The sequence below is a fragment of the Triticum urartu genome, chromosome 5 (genome assembly GCF_003073215.2).
Source record: "Triticum urartu cultivar G1812 chromosome 5, Tu2.1, whole genome shotgun sequence".
Taxonomy (NCBI): domain Eukaryota; kingdom Viridiplantae; phylum Streptophyta; class Magnoliopsida; order Poales; family Poaceae; genus Triticum; species Triticum urartu.
Window position 1 is genome coordinate 409,073,735 of NC_053026.1, and position 23,619 is coordinate 409,097,353.

The 23,619-nt window shown below is 46.6% G+C and overlaps 2 protein-coding genes and 1 long non-coding RNA gene across 3 annotated transcripts; 1 reads left to right on the forward strand and 2 right to left on the reverse strand.

The window, feature by feature from the left end:
- The first annotated feature begins 895 nt into the window (after positions 1-895).
- LOC125509356 lies at positions 896-1,903 on the forward strand. Its single transcript, XM_048674320.1, has one exon. It carries the CDS (start codon positions 1,002-1,004, stop codon positions 1,695-1,697), a length of 696 nt encoding a protein of 231 aa, XP_048530277.1. The 5' UTR covers positions 896-1,001; the 3' UTR covers positions 1,698-1,903.
- Positions 1,904-4,296: 2,393 nt separating this feature from the next.
- Positions 4,297-6,113, reverse strand: LOC125556096. The gene is made up of 2 exons (XR_007304999.1): positions 5,671-6,113; positions 4,297-4,609 (listed from the first exon to the last, which is right to left on the reverse strand). It is a non-coding gene; the product is annotated as an uncharacterized LOC125556096 (long non-coding RNA).
- A 7,271-nt stretch (positions 6,114-13,384) lies between these two features.
- LOC125509357 (respiratory burst oxidase homolog protein E-like) lies at positions 13,385-22,967 on the reverse strand. The gene is made up of 13 exons (XM_048674321.1): positions 21,939-22,967; positions 21,652-21,811; positions 21,437-21,485; positions 21,099-21,212; positions 20,485-21,000; positions 19,697-20,095; positions 16,353-16,448; positions 15,224-15,339; positions 14,802-15,138; positions 14,531-14,725; positions 14,312-14,440; positions 14,088-14,166; positions 13,385-13,947 (listed from the first exon to the last, which is right to left on the reverse strand). Exons 1-13 carry the CDS (start codon positions 22,606-22,608, stop codon positions 13,838-13,840), a joined length of 2,970 nt encoding a protein of 989 aa, XP_048530278.1. The 5' UTR covers positions 22,609-22,967; the 3' UTR covers positions 13,385-13,837.
- Positions 22,968-23,619: the final 652 nt, after the last annotated feature.

Below are 23,619 nucleotides of genomic sequence, written 5' to 3' on the forward strand. Positions count from 1 at the left end.
TGGATAGAACGTTCAGACGTGGGGCAGCACGTTGATCACACGAGATGCTCGTGTCATGCCAAACCGATATACTCCGTATCTCTGGTGGTTTCCTTTCTCAAACCAAACACAAACACAGCCCTCGGCCGGTACGCCGAAGTTGGAAGAAATTGTGGTTACGGACCGAAGAAGAGCGAAACGGTTTCCCAAAAATTGGAGCACAAACGCGGCACATCACATATCACGATACCTAACAAGAAAATAATTCTCGACCGATGTATCTCTCGGCCTACAGGAGCCACGAAGTAGTACCAGCATATCTCAGGCAGGCCCACATGCAGCCGGTTCCGTCAACTTGCCATCTCGACCGCCGGTTGCAAACCGCGCGCACGCATGCTGACGCTGGCTCAGGCTGCGGAAATGGGATATCTCGCAGCATCTCCCGGGCTCGATTCCGAGCATCTCCCTCGCAGATCCCCGCCGATGCCAGTTCCGGGCATCTTTGCCCGCACTATTACGTTTGACAGCTCCCATTAACTGAAGATTGCCTCTTTTGCACGCACGCACCTCGACTTTTGCCGGTTTTCTGTTTACAGGTCCAAGGATTTCTTTATTTTGGGAGACAATACACTTTTCAAGAAAGTGGACGACAAATGCCTCGGCAGCTTTAAAGTTTTAAGCCGAAAGGTTAAATAATAAATATTCAAGGCTTTTTTTTTTCAGTAGCAACTGGATTGTGTTCCGCCTAGCACATTCTGCATGCATCAGTTTTGCAAAAAAAGTTGTGTATCAGTGCACTTGTTTACCTAATCCAACATCCACTAAATATATATAGAAATTGCAAAAGCTCTCGGTACTAAACTGCAAACTCCATCATTTGCATTCCGCCACCTATATATACACTTCCCACCCAAGCCCACCCTCCTCACTATCCTCATCATTCACAACAAACTCACAGACCAAGCCTCCTCCTTCCTATCTTGAACAACCGCCGGGAGGCCTCCCCGTCGCCGTCGCCGCAAATGGAGCTGCTCAACGTGGTGCCGGCGGACGCCATGGCCTTCCCCCTCTACTCCCTCCCCGCGGCGGCCAACACCGTCGCCTCGCTCTTCGCCTGGCTCGTCGCCGCCCTCGCCGCCGCCGTTGGCCTCTGGCGCATCCGCGCGGTCGGCTCCTCCAACAAACTACCCGTCGCCGGCGCCCGCGCCCACGGCAGCACCCTCGTGGACGGCAAGCAGCAGACGCAGGCCGTTTCGTCGCCTGCCGCTGACGAGCCACGGCCCAGACTCGCCGAGCCGGTGGAGCCGGCTTCCCCGATTAGCGAGCCGAGCTCGCCGTCCAAGGTCCGGTTCACGGCGTACTACGGCGGGGCCGGAGCTGACGCCGGCGACGACGGAGTAGTTGACGGCGTCAGGAAATGCGCCGACGGGGACGAGGACGACAACGGCGTGCCCTTCGTCGACGACCAGAGCGAGACGCTGCCGAGACGGACGGCGTCGATGAGGATCAGGTCGGCGGCCTCGACGGCGGTGCCCTGCTGGGAGGAGAGGGAGATGGCCGTGAGGAGGCGGGGGGATCTGGGCTGGTACCGCCACCTTGACATGGCGGTGCTCGACGGCACCGTCGTAAGGCTGTGGGACGGCGAGGTCACCGCGGCGGTGGCGTCGCCGAGGGCGCGGCGGGGGAGGGCAGGATTGGAACTGCACCTGTCACTATAGAGATGGAGATCCTGATGTGTATAATGTGGTTAGGATTGTTGGACTGTGATTAGGTGGGTATGACAGTTTTGTCCTTCAATTTGGGCATGTCATATGTATGTGATGTGTATCATGGAAGAGGGCCGAGGCTGAAAAATGAACAGCCTTCGTCTCAGCTCTCAGGAGAAACGAAAATTTGGCAAATAATGGCAGAGTATTCTTGCTCAGTTCCCTTCCCTGCTTCCATTTCCATGGCTTGCACTGCTCTCCATTACATCCTTCTGACCCTTTTGTTCTCTCGGTTTATTTATCTGACGAACACCGCTTTCAAAATAAATTCATGCTTAGCTTCAGTTCTCCGGTGGATGAGTTGTCTTTGTAATAACAATTCTAAAAGAAAAAAATCAAGAATGTTGCCGCCCTGCCCTTGCAAAAATTGTACTAAGAAATACTCTCTTGTATACTTTATCTGGTGCACAATTTTTATATCTTTATTTATGGAGTTTTGCAGGTCATTCCCAGCATCCATGATTTAATTTTTCACAAACTTGGAAAAATTCATATGCCTTAACTCAATATGAGATGCAGGCTCAACCGAATGCAGAAAACTTGTGTTCTCAGTTCTCACAAATCACAATGGGCTCCTGGGTTTTAAAAGAGTTCCATATGATTTGTAGAGGATTTGGATCCTTAGGAATTTAGGACCACTTTGCACACTATTTTGGAGGAGAATTTTCATCCACTCAAACCTTTTTGTATAATTATTTTTTGTTTTTTCTATGACATTAAACGCTATTTGATCCAAATTCCTGTGGTTTTCTAATCCTATGTTTCTTATGTTTCCGCATTTCATATGAAATGAGGATTTTTTTAGCCAACTACAAGTATATAACCAATGCCTATTAGTTAAGTGACCCATGCGGCATTGTCGCAGACAGTAATGCTATATAGTAATCACAGTGATGTGAAGATGATGCCGGCTTATCAATTGCACATTTATTTAATAAAGTTGCTAAATGATTCGCTGCTTTTCCCAAACGAATTCAGTGAACCACCCTGAATATCGTGTAGTGGCAGGCAGCACTCCTTGATTTTTCTGGTCCCAATTCATGGCTATGTACTAAACTGATTTGCTTGATCTCTGCCACAGTTTCCAGCCAAATATTTCAGTAGGAGTATACACATCATTGTCACCACTTCTGAAGCCACATAAAACTCATGGTTTTGAACCTCTTGGTGGCGGTGGAGAAAACAACACCATGTGTTGCTTTCCAATCGATGTCAGTGTCTAAATTACAGTGTAATCAATAGTAGCATGGAATCATAATTAGGCGATTATGACGGACTTAAATCCTTGTCTGGATTATGAATGCGACGTGCGTGTTGACAGATCTGCATCATGAATGGTGATACCATAAGAATATGCTTGGACATATACTACTTGGTAGGTGGTTTAATTTCCACATAATGATTGTTTTAATTCAGTTGCGCTCATCCCTCGAGCTACAAGCATCCTTGAGATCCAATGGGCATGATCATATCATACAGAATGGTTATTTCCGTTATGACTTGTGATTAATGAAAAGGGGTTAGCCCGGTTCAAAAAGAATTATACAGAATGGCACACAAGGGAAATTTAGATCCAATGCACGTTCATGCCATCCCCTTCTCTTCTTTGCGGTTCTTATAGATTCATGTTCCAGTCACTTATTTCAAAAGTCAGAACTCATGGAAAGAGACCAATACCCCCTCCGTCTCAAAATAAGTGTCTCAATATTATGCTAGGTTTAATACAAAATTATACTAAGGTTAAGAGACTTATTTTGAAACGGAGGGAGTAGTATATTTCAATAGTTCCCAATGGATTTATAACACCAATCACAACAAATGCGAAACTACTTAGGCTAAATAAAATTTCGATGCAAGGATTGATTGAGACCGAAAGTCTTGCTGGCCGCATAGAAAAAGTTAGCGCGATAGTAGTTGGAGACCTGGACGTCGAGAATGTATCCTGTGCAACGCCCCAACTCATGCACCAGGTGCGCCAATGGCCAACCAGCCGTCGGATTAAAAATGAAGGGACAGAATCCATCTACGATGTGGGCTGCTGGACATTTACAAATTAGACCTTGTAGTGCTGCTGAATCATACAAAACACGCTTCCAGAGTCAGTCATGTTCTCCCTTTGACCTCCCTTTTACTGCTGAACCAGGAAGCGCCTATCTCAGTCGAGACAATATCAAGTGGAAACCACGTATTTAATGGAATCCTGAAAACCTCAGCCTAGCCCGTTGGATGCTATTTGTATGGACCAGATAGAATCATAACTGCTATGCCCTATTTGCACAAAAACGCCCGCAACCAGGGATGCTATTTTACGTATACACCCTCAGGTCTAACAAGTAATTACAGCGTACATCCTTGCCCCTTATTTCCACTTTTTTGTCAGCCAAGTAGGATTTGTAAGCCATGCGCTGTGCCTATACTTCACCACACATGCGTGCCATGTACGTTTGGATTTAAATTGAAAAACTAGCTCAATGGATACCAAAACTGTACCAACAAAATCACATTTGGGAAACCAAAAGAACAGACAGTCAATGCCCCAGACCAGACAACAGAAAACTGAAGGAAGCTAATTTTAATATAGTCTACTAGTATCAGAATTCACTTGCAGTAATGCATGCATCGCTTCAACAACACATACATTAGTTAAGGCAAATGTTCCAACCGCATTATGCTAGGGAATTTTGTTACAAGATAGACACATCACTAACTGAACAGCCATAGTAAATCTCACACTTATACATCAAACATTGAGCACACAACTCGAGTACACACGCAGAAGGACGTATCAGTGCACTACTACGACTCCAAACAACAGTCTTTTTTGTTGTTGAAATCTGCATATATCTTTACTGCCACCAGAAAACCTGAAAAATAAGAGTTGAACTTTTTTTATACATAATACATTAAAACGAGTTTAACAACAATCTATGCAAATAGATACAGTAGTGCATGTCATCTTTATTAGCAAAAAAAGAACAGAATTATTTTCCAAACCAGCTCATTTCTTATTTCCCGTCGTACTACACAAATAATTATGCATACAACAAAAAGTCAATTTGGAGGACGGGTGCATTGAAGCCCGATATTTGGAATAGTGTCAAAATTCTATTTTGAAGTTTCAAAATGTTCTGAAAACAAATCAACATGGTTATATGGATGTATATTACACATGTGTAAATTTTGATACTGAAATAAGTAACCATGTGAGTTACACAAAAATGACAAAATCGTTTTTTTTTTGGAAAGATGAACTGAGCGTGCATTATTCACTATTTGAAAATCACCATTTTGTCATTTTTCTATAGCTCACATGTTTATTAATTTCGTCACCAAACTTTACACAACTGCAATATACATCCATATGATCACGTATAATTGTTTTCGAGTTTTTTAAGAACTTTAAATGTGATTTTAAAATTATTTAAAATATGGTCCTCCAATAATTAATCTAGTAGCAATGGCAAACACATACATTAATCAAGGATTTTTCTCTCACTGTCACTCACACTACTAGCACCACACACACAATAATTAATCTACAAAATTTGCAGCAGCGCATACAAGCCCTACACACAGCTCGAGTTTTCTCTTTGATAACTTCCATCTAGACACAATTTTCAATTCAGATACGTATCATCATCTAAATTCCATCTAGACAGTAGGGGTAGCAGTTTATAGATAAATAACAATTTTCATAGACAGTAGAGCATGCCATGGTTACACAGAGCACACACGCCAGGCAGCAAGCCAACAACACATGAATAGTCATAGATGTGTGCTATAACAGTACCACACAATAATTATGAGCAAATGAATTATACCTCGCAATTTCTACAAGACCAAAATCTGGACAGTATGACATCGATGGGGAATGCTCGAAGCACCGGGCCAAAGCACAGAAGACGAACACTACAGATGCTCATACCTTGGGATTAGATCTAGTATGACATCGATGGGGAATGCTCGGAGGACTGGCACTGTTGGCCGGAGACGAATCAGAAGCGCCGCTCGCTGGCCCTGCCCGGAACGCCACTCGCCGGCCCTGCCCGAAACGCTCGGAGACTCGCACGCTTGGCCGGACACAACCGCCGGAGAGGAATTAACCGCGCCGCTCGCCGCTCGCCAGCCCAGTACGGAACGAGGGGATCCTGCCAGAGGGAAGCATCATCTCCCAACAGGTCTCCTAACCCTAGCGAAAGAATTTCGAATCTGGATGATTTTTCCTTTCGAATCGGGATGATACCTCCATGGGGAAAGGCACGGGACGGCTCAGCCGCCATGGGATGTTTCTGTACCTAAGTTACAGGATTCTTTCGGGGTTCAATTTGCAAATTGTACCTCTTTCCATCTCACAGCGTACGCATCCAATCCAACGGCACACGTTTGGGTTTCCATGTTTCCTCTGAATGTATGTTCTCATCTCAGTCTCCCTCTCGAGCTCTCCTGTACTAGTCGACACATACCTTCCTATCACACTTTTTCTCTTTGTCTCTCTCCTTTTCTCTCCTGGGTGACCGTCATTGGCATTGAAGCAACAACACATGCAAGCGGCTGCCACAGCCGGAATCGTCCAAAGGTTGCTCGTTGTGCTGCGTGTATATCTATATCTTTGTACATTATACTCATATACACAAATGGAGTAAGAAATTATGTACAAGGTAATAAAATCACAAGGAGAACCTAGTTTTACATTACATAATTATCATCTCCTAAAACAAAGATCTAATGTGCTCTTGCTCTCTAGTTTAACATCGTCATTTGTATCTGCAACTGTTTATCTACACATACACTACATCTTTTTTACAGAAGCATTCACAGATAGATTGATCACCATGCAACTCCTAGTAAGTTGAAATAGATATCTTAAAATGCTAAAAAGGAGAAAATGGATGCAAGTCGAACATTACCTTGAAGAGCAAACATTTTTTGTTTAAAGATGAGCTTGCAAGTGAACATTTGGAGAGGACCTGAAAAACACAAACAACACCTATTTTCTGATGTACATTCAAAAGAAAAGGATAAAACAAAAGTGATCTGATTGGATAACATTTATCTTTATAGTGCCGAAAATTCAGTACTATTTGGTCCGGATTTCTGTACCAGATCATGGTTCTTACTACTAAAATCATGTTTGAGTGTCGATTAGAAGAATCTGTTCTCACTTGCGGGAACAGGTTAAAGCTTTTATTGTTCCTTTTCTGTTAATTCTTTGTAAGCTGATATATATGTTACAGGAAATGCAAACCACAAAGGAAAGAATCCTAACCTCAAATTCCTCTTCAGTAACCTGAAAATGTTATGTACCTAACAAAATTGTGTGGTTCAGGTGAAGAAGCATAAAATCAAATAGAGTGTTGGTCCTATGAAATTTCACATATACAACTAGTACATCTCTACGGATTTAATACAGCTGCCAGGGACATAATTAAGCACTGTTGTTCAAACATCATGTCCTCATGATGAGTTTTCTTGAGCTGCAGGCACCAAAATGACTAAGCTAAGAACAAGCAGCACCCAGGACCCAACAAGGGTATTAATTTAGAGGATCGCTACAATGTACAACTAGTTTGGATTTCACAAAGTTCAGTTTGACACTTTCCATTTACATTTGTTTACAAATCAAGGATCAGAGAGCAGATCCCTTTGTTTATTTCTATTCGAACTATTTTTATGGGGGATACAAGTTACATTCTGCTTTTAAGGTTGGGATGCAAGAGCTGCAAAAATATGTTACAATATCCAGACTACACATCGATAGAGAGAGCGCTGGACCATAGGCCTTAACTGTGCACATCGTTAAATTTGGAGGAGCATTGGTCATACTTATCTATCAGTAAAACAAAACGGAAAACAAAGGATGACAGAAGTATGAAAGAAAATATGTCCATAACATTGATAAACGAAGAAGAGAACACGCCTCGATTCTTAGAGCTCCTGCATATGGACCACACTGAAACACTCTCAATGAGCCGCCGCCGGCCGACTGTAAAAAGAACTCGAGTGTGCATGGCCGATTCAGATGGTACGACAGCTGATCGAGATCCAATAGGCAGAGATTATCAGTACAATCCAGAGAGAAAGAGAATACGACTAGGTTTGGGTAAAATTTTCTAACCCAAAGTTCCAGCAGTACACAAGAGGGCGAGAAGAAAACAAGATACTATCGGTCCAGATTACTCGGAAGTCGGAATCATTTAGAGACACTACAAGGCCCTTTCTGCAATGTTCCAGCAGCCCACATAGTAGATAGGTCTTGTCCCTTCATTTTAATCCGACGGCTCATGGGCCATTGGCGCACCTGGTGCATGAGTTGAGCGTTCCATAGGATACGTTCTCCCTGGACGTCAGGTGAACCTAACCATGCCCCGGAATGGCTCCAAACAAGGCAAGATCACACGCACCCGTCAAGCCCATCAAAGGCATCAATGCCGCTTGTGTCCGCATCCCAAGCAACCGGCTGCGCAGCGGCGAAGGAGTGGCGGAGTTTTATCGCGGCGTAGCTTTCGGTTCTCAGGCACTGGTGGACGATGTCAAGTTGAGGAAGCTGTGCGTGCGTGCGGCAGCGGCCGGTGTGGACTGTGGCGGCGTTGCGTACGTCCGGATTCTGGAGGGGCGTCGGTGTCCTGTGGGCTGTGGCCGTGCGGTCTCGTTGCGTTGCTCGCTGCTGATGCGTTGGCCGTATGCTTCTGTGCCGTCTCGTTGCCGGTGGAGCTGCTTGGCCGGGAGCTAACGTGTGGTCTTATTTCGCAGCGATTTTTCTCCGGCCCTCTCAAGGGCAGCATACATCCACTCTTTTGCTACGTCAATCGCCTTTCGGGACGGCAGTTTTTTCGTTTCGCTCAGAGCCTCGGAACCTTACGAGTTCTTTTTTTTTTGGGTCTGTTTTTTCAAGATTCATTGTCTCAATATATGTCGCGCCTTCCGCACTGCAGCGGAGTGCCAGGAAACAGTTCGGCGGATCTGATAGTATCCGTTTTTCGGTTGTCCAATGCCAAAGTCGCTGAATGCATGATTTTATAGGGATGTCCAATGTAACCGCATTTCAGAGCATAAGGCCTCCTTTGGTTTACAGTAATTTTGTATGAACTCTAGAGAATAAGATTTTTCTAGAAAAAAAAATCTTTGAAGCTCTTTGGTTGGGAAGATTTGGGTTGGTATCGCCACCATGACATCGCAGTGCTCGATAGCACCGTTGTAAGGCTGTCAGCAGTTGCGTCATGGAGGGGGCGACGGGGGAGGGCAGGATTGGAGCTGCACTTATCACTACAGAGGACGAGATCCTAATGTGTCTATAACGTGGTTAGGTTTATTGAATTTTTATTAGGGGGTATGACAATTTTGTCCTTCAATTTAGGCATGTCATTTGTATGTGTATCATCGAAGATTATAATGTGGTTAGATTTATTGAAACTGCTATCATTGTCATGCTACTGCGGTCTTGTAGATGGTTCGGCATAACCTGTGGGGTGTAGATGGCTCTTGTGATGTGTTGTAAATATGCAATGGGTGTTCTTTGCGCGTAGGGTTGTATGGTATTCGAGTCCGGTTTTTCATATAGACTAGATGAAGGTTTTTGATTTGGTCTTCCTTATAAACCGGATCACGGTTTTCGACCTGGTTTTTCTCATAAACCGGCTCATTTTTCTTTGAATAGAGACCCTCCCCCCCCCCCTCCCCGTTGACATGTTGGAAAAAAGAAGAGGGCCGAGGCTGAAAAATGATCAGCATTCGTTTCAGCTCTCAGGACAAATGAAAATTTAGATTCAATCCTCCCTTGGATGAGATATCTTTCTCAAAATTGCAAGAAAAAATCAAGAATGTTGCCGATGTGAACTTGCAAATTTTTTAATCAAGGAATATCTCTTGGTTCTTGCATACTTTATGTGGTGCATAAATTATCATATTTTTGATGGAATTTTGCATGTTTAATTACATATTGGAATATTGGATATCATGCCCAATGTCCATGTTTTTTTCTACACAAACTTGAAAATTTCCAGTTTTTTCTTCATTCAATATGAGATGCGTGCACAACTGAACGCTCAAATTTTGTGTTTCTAGTTCCCACATTAGGGCAATTCCAACACTGTCACCAAATTGACAACACCAAATGTCCGAGAAAATGTTCGGATGTGTCCATGGACAACGGTAGGGAAACCGGCCATCCAACCGTAGTCATCAAATCTGGACAGTGGGCTAGTGACTTACAGCGGTGAGGCGGACCAAGAGAAAAAGACCAAGTAATAAGAGGGCCAGCCGAATGTCTGGACTTGTCCAACTCTTCCCCAGTTCGAGTTTGAGGGATTTGGGTTGTCTGGATTGAGCCGCGGACATTTAGTGACTTCCATTGGATGGTCAAAAATGCATGAACCATCTGGTCCAGACATTCAGGAACGACTTGGTGATCTGCATTGGAGTTGCCCTTAGAGCCTGGTATTTGTAATAGTACTATACTATTAATACACAACAATTTTCTTAGGCAAGGACTTTTGTTTTCCATACATGATGTTGCAGACAACGCTATGTAATCATAGTGATGATGTTGCAGACAACGCTATGTAATCATAGTGATGTGAAGACAAAACCGTCTTATTAATTGCTCGAGTGATAAAGTTGCCGCTAAATGATTCACTGCTTTTCCCAATTGAATACAGTGAACCATCTTTCAATATCATGTAGTGGCAAGCAGTACTCCTTGTTTTTTTTCTAATTCATTGTTGTACTAATATTATTTTGTTCGATGTCATGCCAGTTTGTCACTACTTCTGAAGCCACATAAAACTCTTGGTTTGGGACCTTTTGGTGGTGGTGGAGAAAACAACACCATGTGTTGCTTTCCAATCAATACCACTGTCTAAATAACAAAGTAATCAATAGTAGCATTGAATCATTATTTGGTGATTATACAGACTTAAATCCTTGTCTGGATTATGAATGAGATGTTTATGTTTAACTTTTTGTAGATCTGCATTTCTTTTGTTGCCTGGAATATATCTGCACTATGAGTAAATATATCATGGGAATATGCTTGGACATATACTTTGGTAGGTGGGTTAATTTCCACCTAATGATTATTCAATCCCATCCCCTTTGGTACTCCAGTGAAGCTGCAAGCATCTTTGAAATTCACATCATACATAATGGCACAAGGCAAATAAAAATCAACACACATGAAATTCATGCCACCCCGTCTCTTCTTTGCAGGGGCGGATCCAGCCCAGCAGGCCGCCCCGGGCCGCCTTCATGTACTGTAGCAATTGCTACATGATATAAAGGATCTGGCCTCATGCCCCGAGCTTGAACCTTAGATCCACCACTGCTTTTTTGTGCTCCCCTACTGCATATACAATACTAAGGTCATCTTCAATGCAAAACGCTTAAAGAGGCGCTAAGTGAAATAAAAATATATCATAAAATTGAAAGACCACTTGATGGCTATATGTTCCAATGCTACACGCTACTGTAACAAACATGCGCTAAAAATTGGCCTCTGCACTGATCATTTTGTCCCACACTGTAAAATAGGCTCAAGCACCCGGTTCTTTCTTTTTTCGCCGATGACTCATCTAGCGCACCACCCACGTGTTGATCGACCAGGAAATCAATCGTGGCGCATCTCTCCAAGCGGCCACGTTGGACGTGTCTTGATATCATCAAATACAAAATTACATAGGCTAATAAAATTAGATTTCGCTACAAATAAAACATTAATGTTTTTAGCATGGTTAAGGAAATTCCCATCCTCACGGCAACTCATGGTTCCAAACGAGGCAAGATCACATGCACACATGGCTCCAGGGAGCATACGCTCCTGCTCGCTAAAAATATATTTTGCAAATGTTAAAAAAATTGAAAAATTAGATGTGTTCATTGTCACGCCCAAATATTTAAATTTTCAAAAATATTCCAAAGCTTAACTTGTTAAAATTGTTAAAAATGAATTTTCAAATTTTAACGCAGTGTAGAACTTTTTTAGCGTTGAAAAAAATGTAGATAGCGTTAAAAAAGATTGTAACGTTAAAACAATGTTCACGCATTTCAAGAAAAGTATGTGACATTACAGAAAATGTTAATCATGTTTAGAATATATATTAAACATGTATTAAACAATGTTACTGATGTATGTGGAAAATGTACAACATGCATGAAAAATGTAGACATCAAAATACATATTTGAAAAATATTAATCATGTATTTTAAAAATATTAAACATGTATAAAAATGTTTCTGATGTATACAAAAAAATTACAATGTGTACGAAAAAATAGACATCAAGATATATATTTGAAGAAAAAACAATAATCATGTATTTAAAATATGATAAAAATGTATAAAAATTGTTACTGATGTATAGGAAAATGTAAAATGTGTATGAGAAAGTAGACATCAACACATATATATTTTTTAAAAGTTAATCATGTATTTAAATTTTTAAATGTGTATAAAAATAATATTCCCGAGGCATATAAAAAATATACAATGTGTATGAAAAATGTATAATATGTTAAAAAGGACGAGAAAAGAGAAAAAAACAAAAGGTAACCAATAAATAAATAAAAATTTAAGAAAAAAGAAACTGAAGAAAACCAGAAAACACCGTTGCGGACAGTGAAAACCGGATAAGCAAACCACGGAGAAAAAACTCGCGCGTAAGGTACAGTACTAGGCCGGCCTAGTAGTGCCGAACCAGAGACAAGAGCGAATTAGGGCTTGGTACGGGCAAGAAGTAGCTCTCGCTCCCGTTATTTGCCCTCCTTTGTGCTCTCAATAAGCAAAATGCCATGTTTTCGCATACGTTCAGTCATTTTGTGACATAGCAATTCTATACGCTGACCGCAGTAGTCGTTAAGGCAGCGTTGCCTACAACAATGCCCAATAAGGGTGCCTCAACTGCGGTTTTGTTGTTGTTGTTGTTGTTGTTGTTGTTGTTGTTTAATTTTCTATTTTTGGCCTTTCCACTTTTATTCTTTTTTGTTTATTTTCCTTGTGTTTCATTATAATTCTTTTTATTTTATGCCACCTGAATTTTTAAGAAATACAAGAACATTTTTTATATGCATGAAGATTTTTTTCATTCACATGAAGATTTTTTTTCATTCACATGAACTTTAATTTATAACACAATCCCATACCATGAACATGTTATTTTTATTTATATGAACAGTTTTTAACGCATAGGAACATATTTTTCCTAGTGCATGAACATTTCTTTTTCAGCATAATTATTTTTGTTACACTTCAGCATTTGCTCATTCACAACTCATATTTTCCCTCTTTTTTAAAACTGATTTGTAAAATTATTACACTTCAGCATTTGCTCGCTCCCACTTTTCTGCTCTATCTTTCTAGACACCAATATCTGGCGGGAGCGTTTTTTCCCTACAAACTCTCAAATTGTCGTGCAGTTTTAACTAAAGTTGCCATGGCAACTTTACAACTTTACGTGACTTCCATGATCAAAAGAGAAAACTGCCATGTAATGCAAGAAAATGCTAGCGATTTTGTTGTTGTTGCCATCCGCGTGATCTGGATCCAATAACTGTGTGGGTGTCCCCCGAGACCTCCCCGGGGAACGTTCCCGGTTAACACTTCCCATCTTTCTTCTCATTTCCGGTACTCCATAGAAGATCGCATTCCCAAGGAAGAAAGTGTCAATACACCTGAGTTTATTACCAGCAGCCGATAGGCACAGATGCACACATGAATGAATGCCCGGAAGATTTACATTCAGAATGGCAGCCTCCGGCCCTTGTACATATGCTTTAGCTAGCATTTCATACGTAACTACCTACAACTATACTGTGTACATGTATATTAGTATATCTGAAATTTAACCCAACTCTTTACCCTGCCTCTTTCCTTCTCCTTTTGGATACATCAGCCTCCCTTTACTTTCTTTTTTGTTAATAATATATATTATAAATGGCACTAACTACCCTCCCCTAACAGGCTGTTCTTCTTTATACTATGTACAGTTCCAGATCAGGAAGAGAGAGAGGTCAGTTTGCTTTGCTTCTGTGCAAAAAATTTCCTCCTTCTTTACCGGTGCCTAACGCTATTTTGCAGATCAGAAGAATCAATGCTTCTTCCCATCAGAAGTACTCCTTGTGGAAATGGAAGCGCGTCGACGTCTTGTGGCTCATCTCGTGAGACAGTTTCTTCAGTTCTTTGGCCAGCGTCGGCGCGCCGCAGTAGAACACTCCTGCACGAACCAGAATGATCCTTGGTGAGCAAGTGAATGTGTGGAGTTGATCTATGGACTTCACTTGATTTTAGGAATGTAATGTTGTTGCTGATATCAACTGATGCTAGTGGATAGAATGTCTGAGCGAGAGATCATACCAACTGTTGAATTCGGCTGCTTGGCGGCGATTTTGGTGAAGACTTCCCTCCAGTTTGGCCTGGCAAAGTGTGTCCTCACCTGTCAAGTGCACAGCAAATGTTTCAGTTGCAGGGAGGCAGACATGAAAACACAAACTAATCATCAGATAGTTTGTGGATACTTGAAGACGTGCTTATATGGTGAATATTGTGATCCATTAATAACTGAAAGAAAGAAAGTTTACCCTGGTGCCCGAGACGATGTCGAGACCATGTTTAGCATGGTTCAGAGCTTGGACCATCGACAGCAGAGTTGTTCGTGCATCACGCTCCTCATACACGCTCGTAAGATAATTGTGCAACTCTATGACACCCTGGTTAAGATTGCATGACGAGTAGTTCATTCATCAGTGAAGTAAAAAACATTGCTGGGTTATCTGTAAAAGGAAGGCATGCACTCCTACCTTCTTGTCCATTTCGGCAACCTCATTCATCACTCCTTTGAACCATTCAAACGACATGGGCTCGCGAGTAACCCAGTAAAAATGTGCGCGGCTTGTTCTATATGATCTCTTCCTGTTGCTGCTAGCTGTTGAGACACTGAAGCTGTTGGCACTGTCCTCAGACCTACTAGTTTGAGTAGTCTCCATTGCCAAGTCCTGATAGTTACCGAAAATCATGTAAGCTATCTCAGGAAACTGTCAAAATGCAAACAAAATAGGTTGAAGCAAATACCATCAGCTCATCAGCAAGCTTAATATTGTTAAGTAGGTCCTTTAGAATGCTTATGAACGGTGTTGCTCCAATTCCAAGGCCGACTAGAAGCAGAACATCGTAGTTTCTGAAATCCTGTGCAGGGGCACCATATGGACCATCTACAAGCAATTTTGGTGGGACAGTGGTTCTAGGTTCTGCCGCGCCTAACTCGCTGAATGAAGTTCTTCTGTTCATGTGCAGCGAGTAGTGGTTCTCGGCAAATATGCGCTTGAGCTCTTGCGTCCAGTCTCCATTTGTGCGAATGTGAACAGCGAGGTAGTCATCTCCAGGAGCTGAGGTGATGGAGAAAGGATGCCTGAAGAAGAAAAATAGAGCAGAAGCAAGGTGAATTGCTGTGCTAAAGACTAGGCCAAGTAGAGAAGCAAGAAGGCTGTACACACCATTCAAATGGAGAGATCGTCGGACACTGAAGAAAGATATACTGTCCACTCCTATATCGAAATCCGTAGGGCTTTGACATTTGTATTGTCAGTACACTTCCAGGTAGAAGCATCACCTGAGTGAATCAAGTTTCTATAAGAACATGCACTTGGTTACCTAGTTCCATGCATGTGAACATATTCTGGTAAATGGATGAATATTGCGTGTACATTATTTCCTATATAAATTTCAGAATAACATTTAACCCCCTAAAATGATATAGTAAAAAAAAACCTGAAACTCATTAAACAGGTTGACTAATATAGTCCCTCCTTCCATCTATATAGGGCCTAATGCGTTTTTCGAGGCTAACTTTGACCAAATGTTAGAGCAATAATATATGACATGCAACTTACACAAAGCACATCATCAAATTCGTATGTGAAAGGAGCTTTCAATAATATAATTTTCACATTATGCATGTCATGTAGTATTAATTTTATCAATAGTCAAAGGCGGTCTTGAAAAACGCATTAGGCCCTATATAGATGGAAGGAGGGAGTAATAAAAAACCACTGTGTTCTTATTCATGCCAATCCTAATGATTGAACCTATTGATTCAGAGACAAAAAAAAATTGATACTACAACAGGCAGAGGAGCCCTCAGTGAAGAATAAACAATGAATAATCAACCTGAAATCGTGGAACTTTTGTATAAGGAGGCTGATATAAAGGGACAGCCAATTTGAAAAGGACAGAAATGCGCGAGTAGAGACTACATTCCACTGCGGATGTTTTATAGTGGCAATATCATTTGTATCCCACAAGACCAACACAGCATTGACCATTTTTAGAAATTGCCTCCAGATGTTGATGGAACTGTTTTAGTCTTATCACACACCAACCAATCCATTAATACTAGTGCTGTGTGTGTGAAGGCACTTGGTGCCTGAAGACCAGGCTCATTTGTGCAAAAGTTTAGTAGCAGCACACAATTATCATATTAGTGGTGCATCTTCTTTCGATCGTTTTTTTTATCGATGGAAGCTAGTGCTGGATACTTGCATCTAAGAAATCCACCCACTTATAATCATCAGGAATCTAGTTCTGTTACCTACTTTTTTTACCCTGATTCTGTTACCAACTTACCTTGATGATTTTGACAGTATGAGCATTGGACCGCAAGGCTCGCAGCATCCTCTCGCCGACATAGAGCACCAGAGGGACCGAAATGTACATCCATGTCTGAAAAAACACCAAGAGAAGAAATCAATCACACCATGTCAGCGGGCTGCTGCGGTGATCATCAATGCAGCACCGAATGCTCCAAACAAGGGCCAGCCGTTTGCAATGATTGAGCGTAGTGCAGAAGTCATGGCGGACTACAAACACCGCTGTTTCCACATGATACTGTTCCGAGTAGAAATTTGCACATGGTAATGCACTAATGCTCCAAACGAGACTTCGTAGACAATATGTGCCCCAAGACATTATCTAGAAGAAAAATGAAGCCACTCGAGTTGGCAGCTGTCAGATTACTTGGTGCTTCTAGAACGGTGCGACAGGCCGAGTTTAAAAACCCCCGGGGTGGATATAATATTGGTAGAGTTGAGCTTAGCAAGCATGTTAAGTAGGCTTGTACTGTTGCGAGCACAACCACCAAGAACGTGCTGAACATGGGATTCCTCTCTGACACCCGAACCTTCTTACTACTGAATCATTAGTGTGCAAATGGCGCTTACCTGCCCGCAGTAAAATGCATTAAGATCCTACCCCCATGATGCGTCTCAAAATGGTTTAACTTGCCACTGAATCTCTATCTCTATCCAGCAGAGAAAATTTCAGAGAAGCAAAAGCATTTGGAGATCGCAAAGCGCATCAGAGAACGCAGCGGGCAGCAGCGCATGGATCCCACTACAGAAATGCCCGGCGGAAAGGGAAGAAAAAAAAAAGGAAAAGCGGTGAAACCCCAAAGCGCACACTCCCTCCCATGGATGATGGATTGCACGGGAAGTTTCACCATCACGCGATTCGAGGCCCCTCTCTCTCTTCCTTCCTCTTTTGCCTTTCACTAGCTGCTAGACAGCCTCTTTAATCGGATCCGATCCCTAGAGAGATGCCACCCCCACCCCACCCCATGACCATCCGTCCCCTGCCTCGGCCTTTACAACTCAGCCCCTACCCTTTTTTTTTTGGAAGGAACTCAGCCCCTACCCTTGGCCCCGGAGGCACGGCAATAATTTTAATTTTGAGACGCTGCCGCAACCGCACAGCATGTGAGTACGTACAATGAGGCCATTGTCACCTTAACATTGTTCTCGAGTGGGGGTCACTGGTCACGTAGTACAAGCACACCCATTTACAAAGCGAAGCCACCAGGGAAAAAAGCACTTAATCTTATCCTGGCTACCATAATTCAGAGTTGGGTGAGATGGTAATGGGCACCGAGCAAGCCAAAATTAGTGGCGTGCGTAACGGGGGAAAGGTCCGAGGCGGCAGCGTCCACATGTCCATGGACGGGAGTGAGGAGTTCGTGGCAAATGTGGGGGGAGGAAAGCTGCCGGTCGGTGCCGTTCGTCGCGGGCTCGCGGCCGGGGGCAGTAGGTGGGCCGGAATATACTATCTTCGAACGCCATGTGACCTGGGGTCAAAGCCAGTGGCTCCTTTGACAATGTGGCACTCCAGATATATATGGAGGAACCCGGAAAGGAAGAAAATAAGGAAAAGCAGCAGTGCCATACTACTCCTTGTCAGTGCTTGGAGCCAAGACCAAGGCAGAGTTCATCTTCGTAAGCTTAAAGGCTAATCCTTTGGTTTGCAGGAATTTCATAGGAATTTCATAGGATAGGATTTTTATAAGAATTTTTCCTTTAGAGCCCTTTGGTTCATAGGAATAGATTCCTATTCCTACACAGGATTGGTTCCTATCCTCCACATTTCATAGGAAAATAAAAAAGAACCTAGACTCAATGGAAAAATTCCTTGCAGATTTGGGGTGCTGGATCATTATGTGGGGCGGTGGTAATTACTAAGATGGGTTTGTGACCGCCTCTCGCTCGCTCGCTCGTGCAGGGTGGGGCAGTAAAGTCGTTGGGCTTTAGGATGACGCCTGGTTGTCCATTTATTGGTGATGGATCAGCCCATGTTATTCGGTGATGAATGAACGGATTATGGATGGGAGATTTATTTCGTGGAGAGTGCTACCACTCCACTCCACTCCACTCCACTCCAGTACTGACAACAGTGCTGCCTTCTGTAAAGCAGCTTACGGCTATTCATGGCATTAATAGACAGATCTAATCTAATCTACACTCCTACTCTATCTATCTTGATGATTAGCGTTAGCGATGGTCACCCATTTCAGCACCCAATACAAAACGAAACGCCCTGCCCGCTGTAAAGTCATCGTGGCTAGATCCACCAGCAAGCAAACATAGGACCATGATCACCGAGACTCTTATCTTATCTGCGTTTCCTAACCATGTTTATCATGGTGGCACACATGCGCGCAAATGGCAAGAGTTCAGTCTCCACGATGAGATGGCAAGCGTCCAGACGGTGCTCCGGCGACGTCAACATTGCGGAGCTGGCAACACGACCTAGTGGTGAGTGGAACAAGGAGACGGGCGCAGACCGGAATGGCTCGGCAGTCCGCAGCACAGTGGGATCCGTTCGTCGTGGATCGAGAGCCTCAGACTCCTACCGACACACATCCGTGGGCCGTGGCGTCGCGCGTCAGCAGCTACCACACGCCTAGTGCGGGTGATACACGGCTACTGTCTCGATCTTCCTCTGCCTACCTCGCGCCAAGTCGTCGAACGCGGCCCACATTTATGATCCTAACCGGACAGACTGACCACCATGCCGACCCCATACCCCGTAGGAGTACAGGGCGGAGCACGGAATAGCTGGGCTGTCATGCATTGCACGGCTCACCTCCGGTTTGACCCCGTCGCCACCGACATCAATACTTAAATCGTCTAGCACATGCAGGCAGCTACTACTACCATGTTTTCAGACTAACGAGTGTATAGTATTCTCCTTAAAATTTCTTATATAATAATATCTCGGCTTCGCCTTCTATTTACTGTCGGGGTCACATCACATGGCCGGACTTTTTCGAGGAAGAGGCACGATCCTCCTCTCAACATTCTTATTTCTTTTCTTGGCGCCCGGTTCCTGTCACGGGTAACGGCAAGTCGGCAAGGGCCGTTCCGGGCCTGATGGGCGCGGGGAGAGAGCGTGACATGATGGATCGATCCGTTTTCTAGAAGACGGCAACACGTTTCCTCCTCATCATCAGAAATGTAAAGCGAAGATGGCAACGTAAAGCACCACCACTATACTAGGCCGAAGAGAACAGAACCAAACCGCTCCACAACGGCGTCCGCGAATAAAGCGACCGTGCGCGGACCAGAGCACCGTCGGCCTCGCGAGAGATACGTGTGCTCGAACGAATGAAAAACAAAAAACGTGGGCGGGTGGGCGCGTACCGTTTTCTCGTACCAGCGGCGGACGAGGAAGAGGAAGTAGCCGTGGGCGAGGAGGAGGAGGTAGACGAAGCCGAGGAGGTGGTGGGAGTACCAGAAGGCGTTGAAGCCGGCGAGGCGGTGGAGGGGCGCCGGCAGCCGCGACGCGGAGGCCTCCTTCTCGCCCTTGCGGAACGGGTGGGTGGCCAGGGTGAAGGAGACGGTCATGAGCACCACCATGGCGATGCCCGTCACGCCCTCCACCCCGGAGATGAGCCGCCCGTACGTCGGCTTGGACGCCCCGAACGCGCCCGCCACCAGCCGGTACTCCTCCGGCCCCGACGCGATCACCCGCGGGAAGTCACACGCCAGATGGTTCCCCGCGTGCAGCGTGATCCCCACCACGATCGCCGTCGCGATCATCTGAAACGGACAAGCATTCCTTGTTACCACCTGAACCTGACCCGCGTCTGGTGCACGTTGCTCGCCACATTCGCTCAGCTACACTCCAGCGTGCCACTGTCCACACTCCAGTAGGATCACTAGCTCCATGCCATGGCAGCACTGGGTGGAGTGATAAGAGGACTCGAGCGACCACATGGGCGGCACGCATGATCCAGGGGCGCCGGCGTTCCACGTTACGCGCCAATCATTGCGCGCCACGCTCCCCCGGCTACACGACGCACCACCGCGCCGCGTCGCCGACGGCGACGGCCGAACCACCCGCCCGGCTCGTCAGAGTCCCGGTGGCGGTAGCCACCGCCAGTCTACCTCAGTTACTAATAACGACTGGAAAGAAGGGAAGGTACTACCTTGTGGAAGGTGATGTTGTCGTCGAAGGGGACGAAGAAGCGGGCCCAGGAGGAGCGGAGCCAGGTGAGCGTGTTGCGGCAGACGGGGAGGAGGACGAGCGCCATGTTGAGCTTGAGCGTCTCGGCGGCGCCCTTGGCCGTCGGCAGGCAGTAGCCCATCACCTGGAACGCATCCGTGCGCCGGTACTGCACGAACTTCCACACGAACAGCGCCGCCATGGCCGCGACCCACAGCGCCAGCACCCACGCGCGCCGCCAGTTCTCCTCCGCCGCCACCCGCACGTGCGACGCCGCCCTGGCCACGCCGCGGCCCCACCCGCGCCGCCGCTCCCTCATCCCTTCCCCCCACGTCTGCGGGCCGCTGCCGTCCTCCTCCCCCTTGGCGGCGGGCGGCACGGCCCCGCCGGCGCCCACGCCGAGGTTCTGGCTCCACTGCGCGCCGCTCGCCGTGCTCAGCGGCCGGCTGTAGTTCATGTACGTGTCGCGCTGGAGCAGCAGCGTCTCCAGCTGCCACAGCTGGACAAAAAGCCATCACACGTGTCATCCAGTCGTCCACGTAGCTGCGTACGTACTGTGTACAATTAAGTCCACACGAGTACACGTATTGTACGCACCTCAATGTAGCCGAGGTTCTCCGGGTCGAGCTCCTCCATGATGAGCGCCGCGTACTCCTCCGCCTGCTCCTTGAGCTTCGCCAGCTTGTTCGCCGACGCGCTCAGCACGATCAGCTGCTCGGACAAAACAAAGATCAAAGTTTCTTCAGCGAGAATTTTTTACTACTTTGGACTCGACGAGTGAAGCAGAAGCAGCGGCGCACGTGAAAGTAACAGCAAAGCCGTGACAGTTACCGCAGCGGTAATTAACTAACTAACTAGTAACAGTAACAGCAAGCGTGACTGTAATTGGAGAAGAAGCTTCTTAAACGCTATGGCAATGGAGAAACGAAGATCACCTCCTGTACTTCCTCCCTCGTGATCCTCCCGTCCACGTTGGTGTCCACCCTGAGTTGAATTTGGGGCAAAACAAGAGGAAGAATGAGCATCGAGAATCCGGGACGCGGGAGCTTGCATCGGAAGCCGGGAATGGCCGGCTAAAAGCGGCTGCTTGGGATCCGGTGAAGGAAAATGTAGTATGGGTGGGGAATTCGTTTCCGGTGGTGGTGCTTACATGTCGAAGAAGATCTGGAGCCGCGCGTCGAAGCTCTGGTCGGAGATCTGGAGCCAGAAGTCGTAGAGCTCCTCCTTGGTGATCCGCTCCAGGCTCTGCCGCCGCCGCCGCGCCAGCGCGTCGAAGATGCCCTCCGCGAACTCCTTCGAGTCCACCATTCCTGATCATCGATCGACAGGCACGGCCAAGAACATCATCGCCGTTAATGGTTGCGCAATGGGATGGGAGGAGTGCAAAGTGCGGTTGTTGCCGAGAGAGAAACAGAGTGGGGGAGAGGGATGGTGTACCGATGCACTCGCCGAAGTTGTCGCGGGAGAGGAGGCCGTCGTGGGCGAGGGCATTGAAGCGCTCCTCCACGCGGCGCCACAGCTCCGCGGCCTCCAGGGAGCCGGTGGTGCGGCTGATGAAGCGGAGGCCCTTGAGCGCGCGCTTGGCGCCGGCGCGCGACCGGTTGACCCGCGCCTGGATGCGGCGCCGCTCGCGGGCCGCCATGGCCGCCTCCCGCTGCAGCTCGGCGGGCGTGGGCACGCGCGGGGAGGGCGACGGCGCAGGGGACGGCGACCGCAGCCACGCGAACTTCTTCCGTATCCGCGAGGACGTGGACGAGCAGCGGCTGAGGGGGCCGCCGCCTCCTCCCGGCGCCTCCGGCGTGTGCGGCATCGCGGCGGCGCTGTAGAGCGCGGCCCTGGTGGGCGTGACGCTGCGCACCACCATGGACTCCTCGTCCAGCTCCAGCATGACCTCCACCAGGTCCTCCTGGTCGGCGAGGAATGCCGGGAGCATGCCCCCGCCGCCGCTCCCCCCGGCGGCCGCGGCGAAGAACTCGTCCCCATAGGCGGTGGTGAAGGACTCGTTGTCGGAGGTGTCGGTGTTGGTGGTCTGGTCGTCCGCCAGGCACTCCGCGATGCGCCGGTGGCCCGTCCGCCGCGCGTTGCTCCCGCGCGACGGCGTCCACATGGCCGCTCCCCGCGCCCCCGCCCGCGAGACGTGCAAGAGGAAGAAGAAGCAGAATAAAAATAACCCGGGGCTCTGCTCTCGGTGGGGGCTGCAATGGTAGTTGCGGTGCGGCCGCTTGTATTATGATACGCGCTCAGCTCGCTTGCTATCTCTTCCCGTCGCGCCCCGTGGGCTGGCTCGGCTTGTCGTACGCCCGCGCGCCCGCCGCGGTGACCACCTCACCCGGCGCGGTGACCACCTCTATCTCCTTCTATTCCTCGGCGGCGCGCATGCACGCGCTCGCGGTTTCGCTGGGCTTCGCGGTGCGGTGCGGTGCTCGGGTTTGCTGCTGCCTCTCGCGGACGCTTTATCTTTATACCAAGTCGATATCGCCGCTCGTCTCCGAGGCCCAGAAACGAGCTGCGGGTGCCACGGGTTTGGCCTGGGGCGAGCGCTGCGGTGCTCGGTGCGGCGGCAACCTGCGTACGCGCGGCTGGCCGGTCGGTGTGGGGGGGGGTGGGGTGGGGCTGTGGAACGTGGACCGGACCGCGTTCGGCCCCGGAATCTCAGATGCTTCCAAATGGGTAAAAATGAAGTGGACTGGCGGGAGGGAGCGCCTGGCGACCGTCGACTGTCGCCGTGTGGGTTAAACGGGAGAAGATAGGGGACCGTTGATTCGGAGGGAGACTCTAGTTGCTGCAACTTTGAATAGTTCGTCCAAGAAAAAACTATGAATAGTTTGGTGTTTCTTTTTGCCATGGATTCAGATTTCACACGTACTGTTGCAAATGGGCGAGTAGAGAAAAGTCCAGTATATTTTCAGTCACAATACAATTTTTCTTTTCTTCTGAATATGAAGTTGGGATACAAGTAATGTTGAAATACCCCTGAGATATACAATTTCATATTGACACGAAAGCACTTTCTGATCGTTATTTGGCTCTACCCGCTTCAGTCGGAGTTGATGGGAGTGATTGCTCTAAATTCTTTTTGTATCGAATTCCGGAAAGGATTAGTGATGGAAAGAAAAAA

What these genes read in the sequence shown, in the direction of transcription:
- LOC125509356 (XM_048674320.1), top strand. Translation starts at nt 1,002, where the DNA reads ATGGAGCTGCTCAACGTGGTGCCGGCGGACGCCATGGCCTTCCCCCTC.
- LOC125509357 (XM_048674321.1), bottom strand. Translation starts at nt 22,608, where the DNA reads ATGTGGACGCCGTCGCGCGGGAGCAACGCGCGGCGGACGGGCCACCGG. An exon ending in CGAGGGAGGAAGTACAGGAG is followed by an intron (nt 21,213 to 21,436) that starts GTGATCTTCGTT and finishes TTGTCCGAGCAG; the next exon opens with CTGATCGTGCTGAGCGCGTC. An exon ending in ACATCGTCTCGGGCACCAGG is followed by an intron (nt 14,167 to 14,311) that starts GTAAACTTTCTT and finishes TGCACTTGACAG; the next exon opens with GTGAGGACACACTTTGCCAG.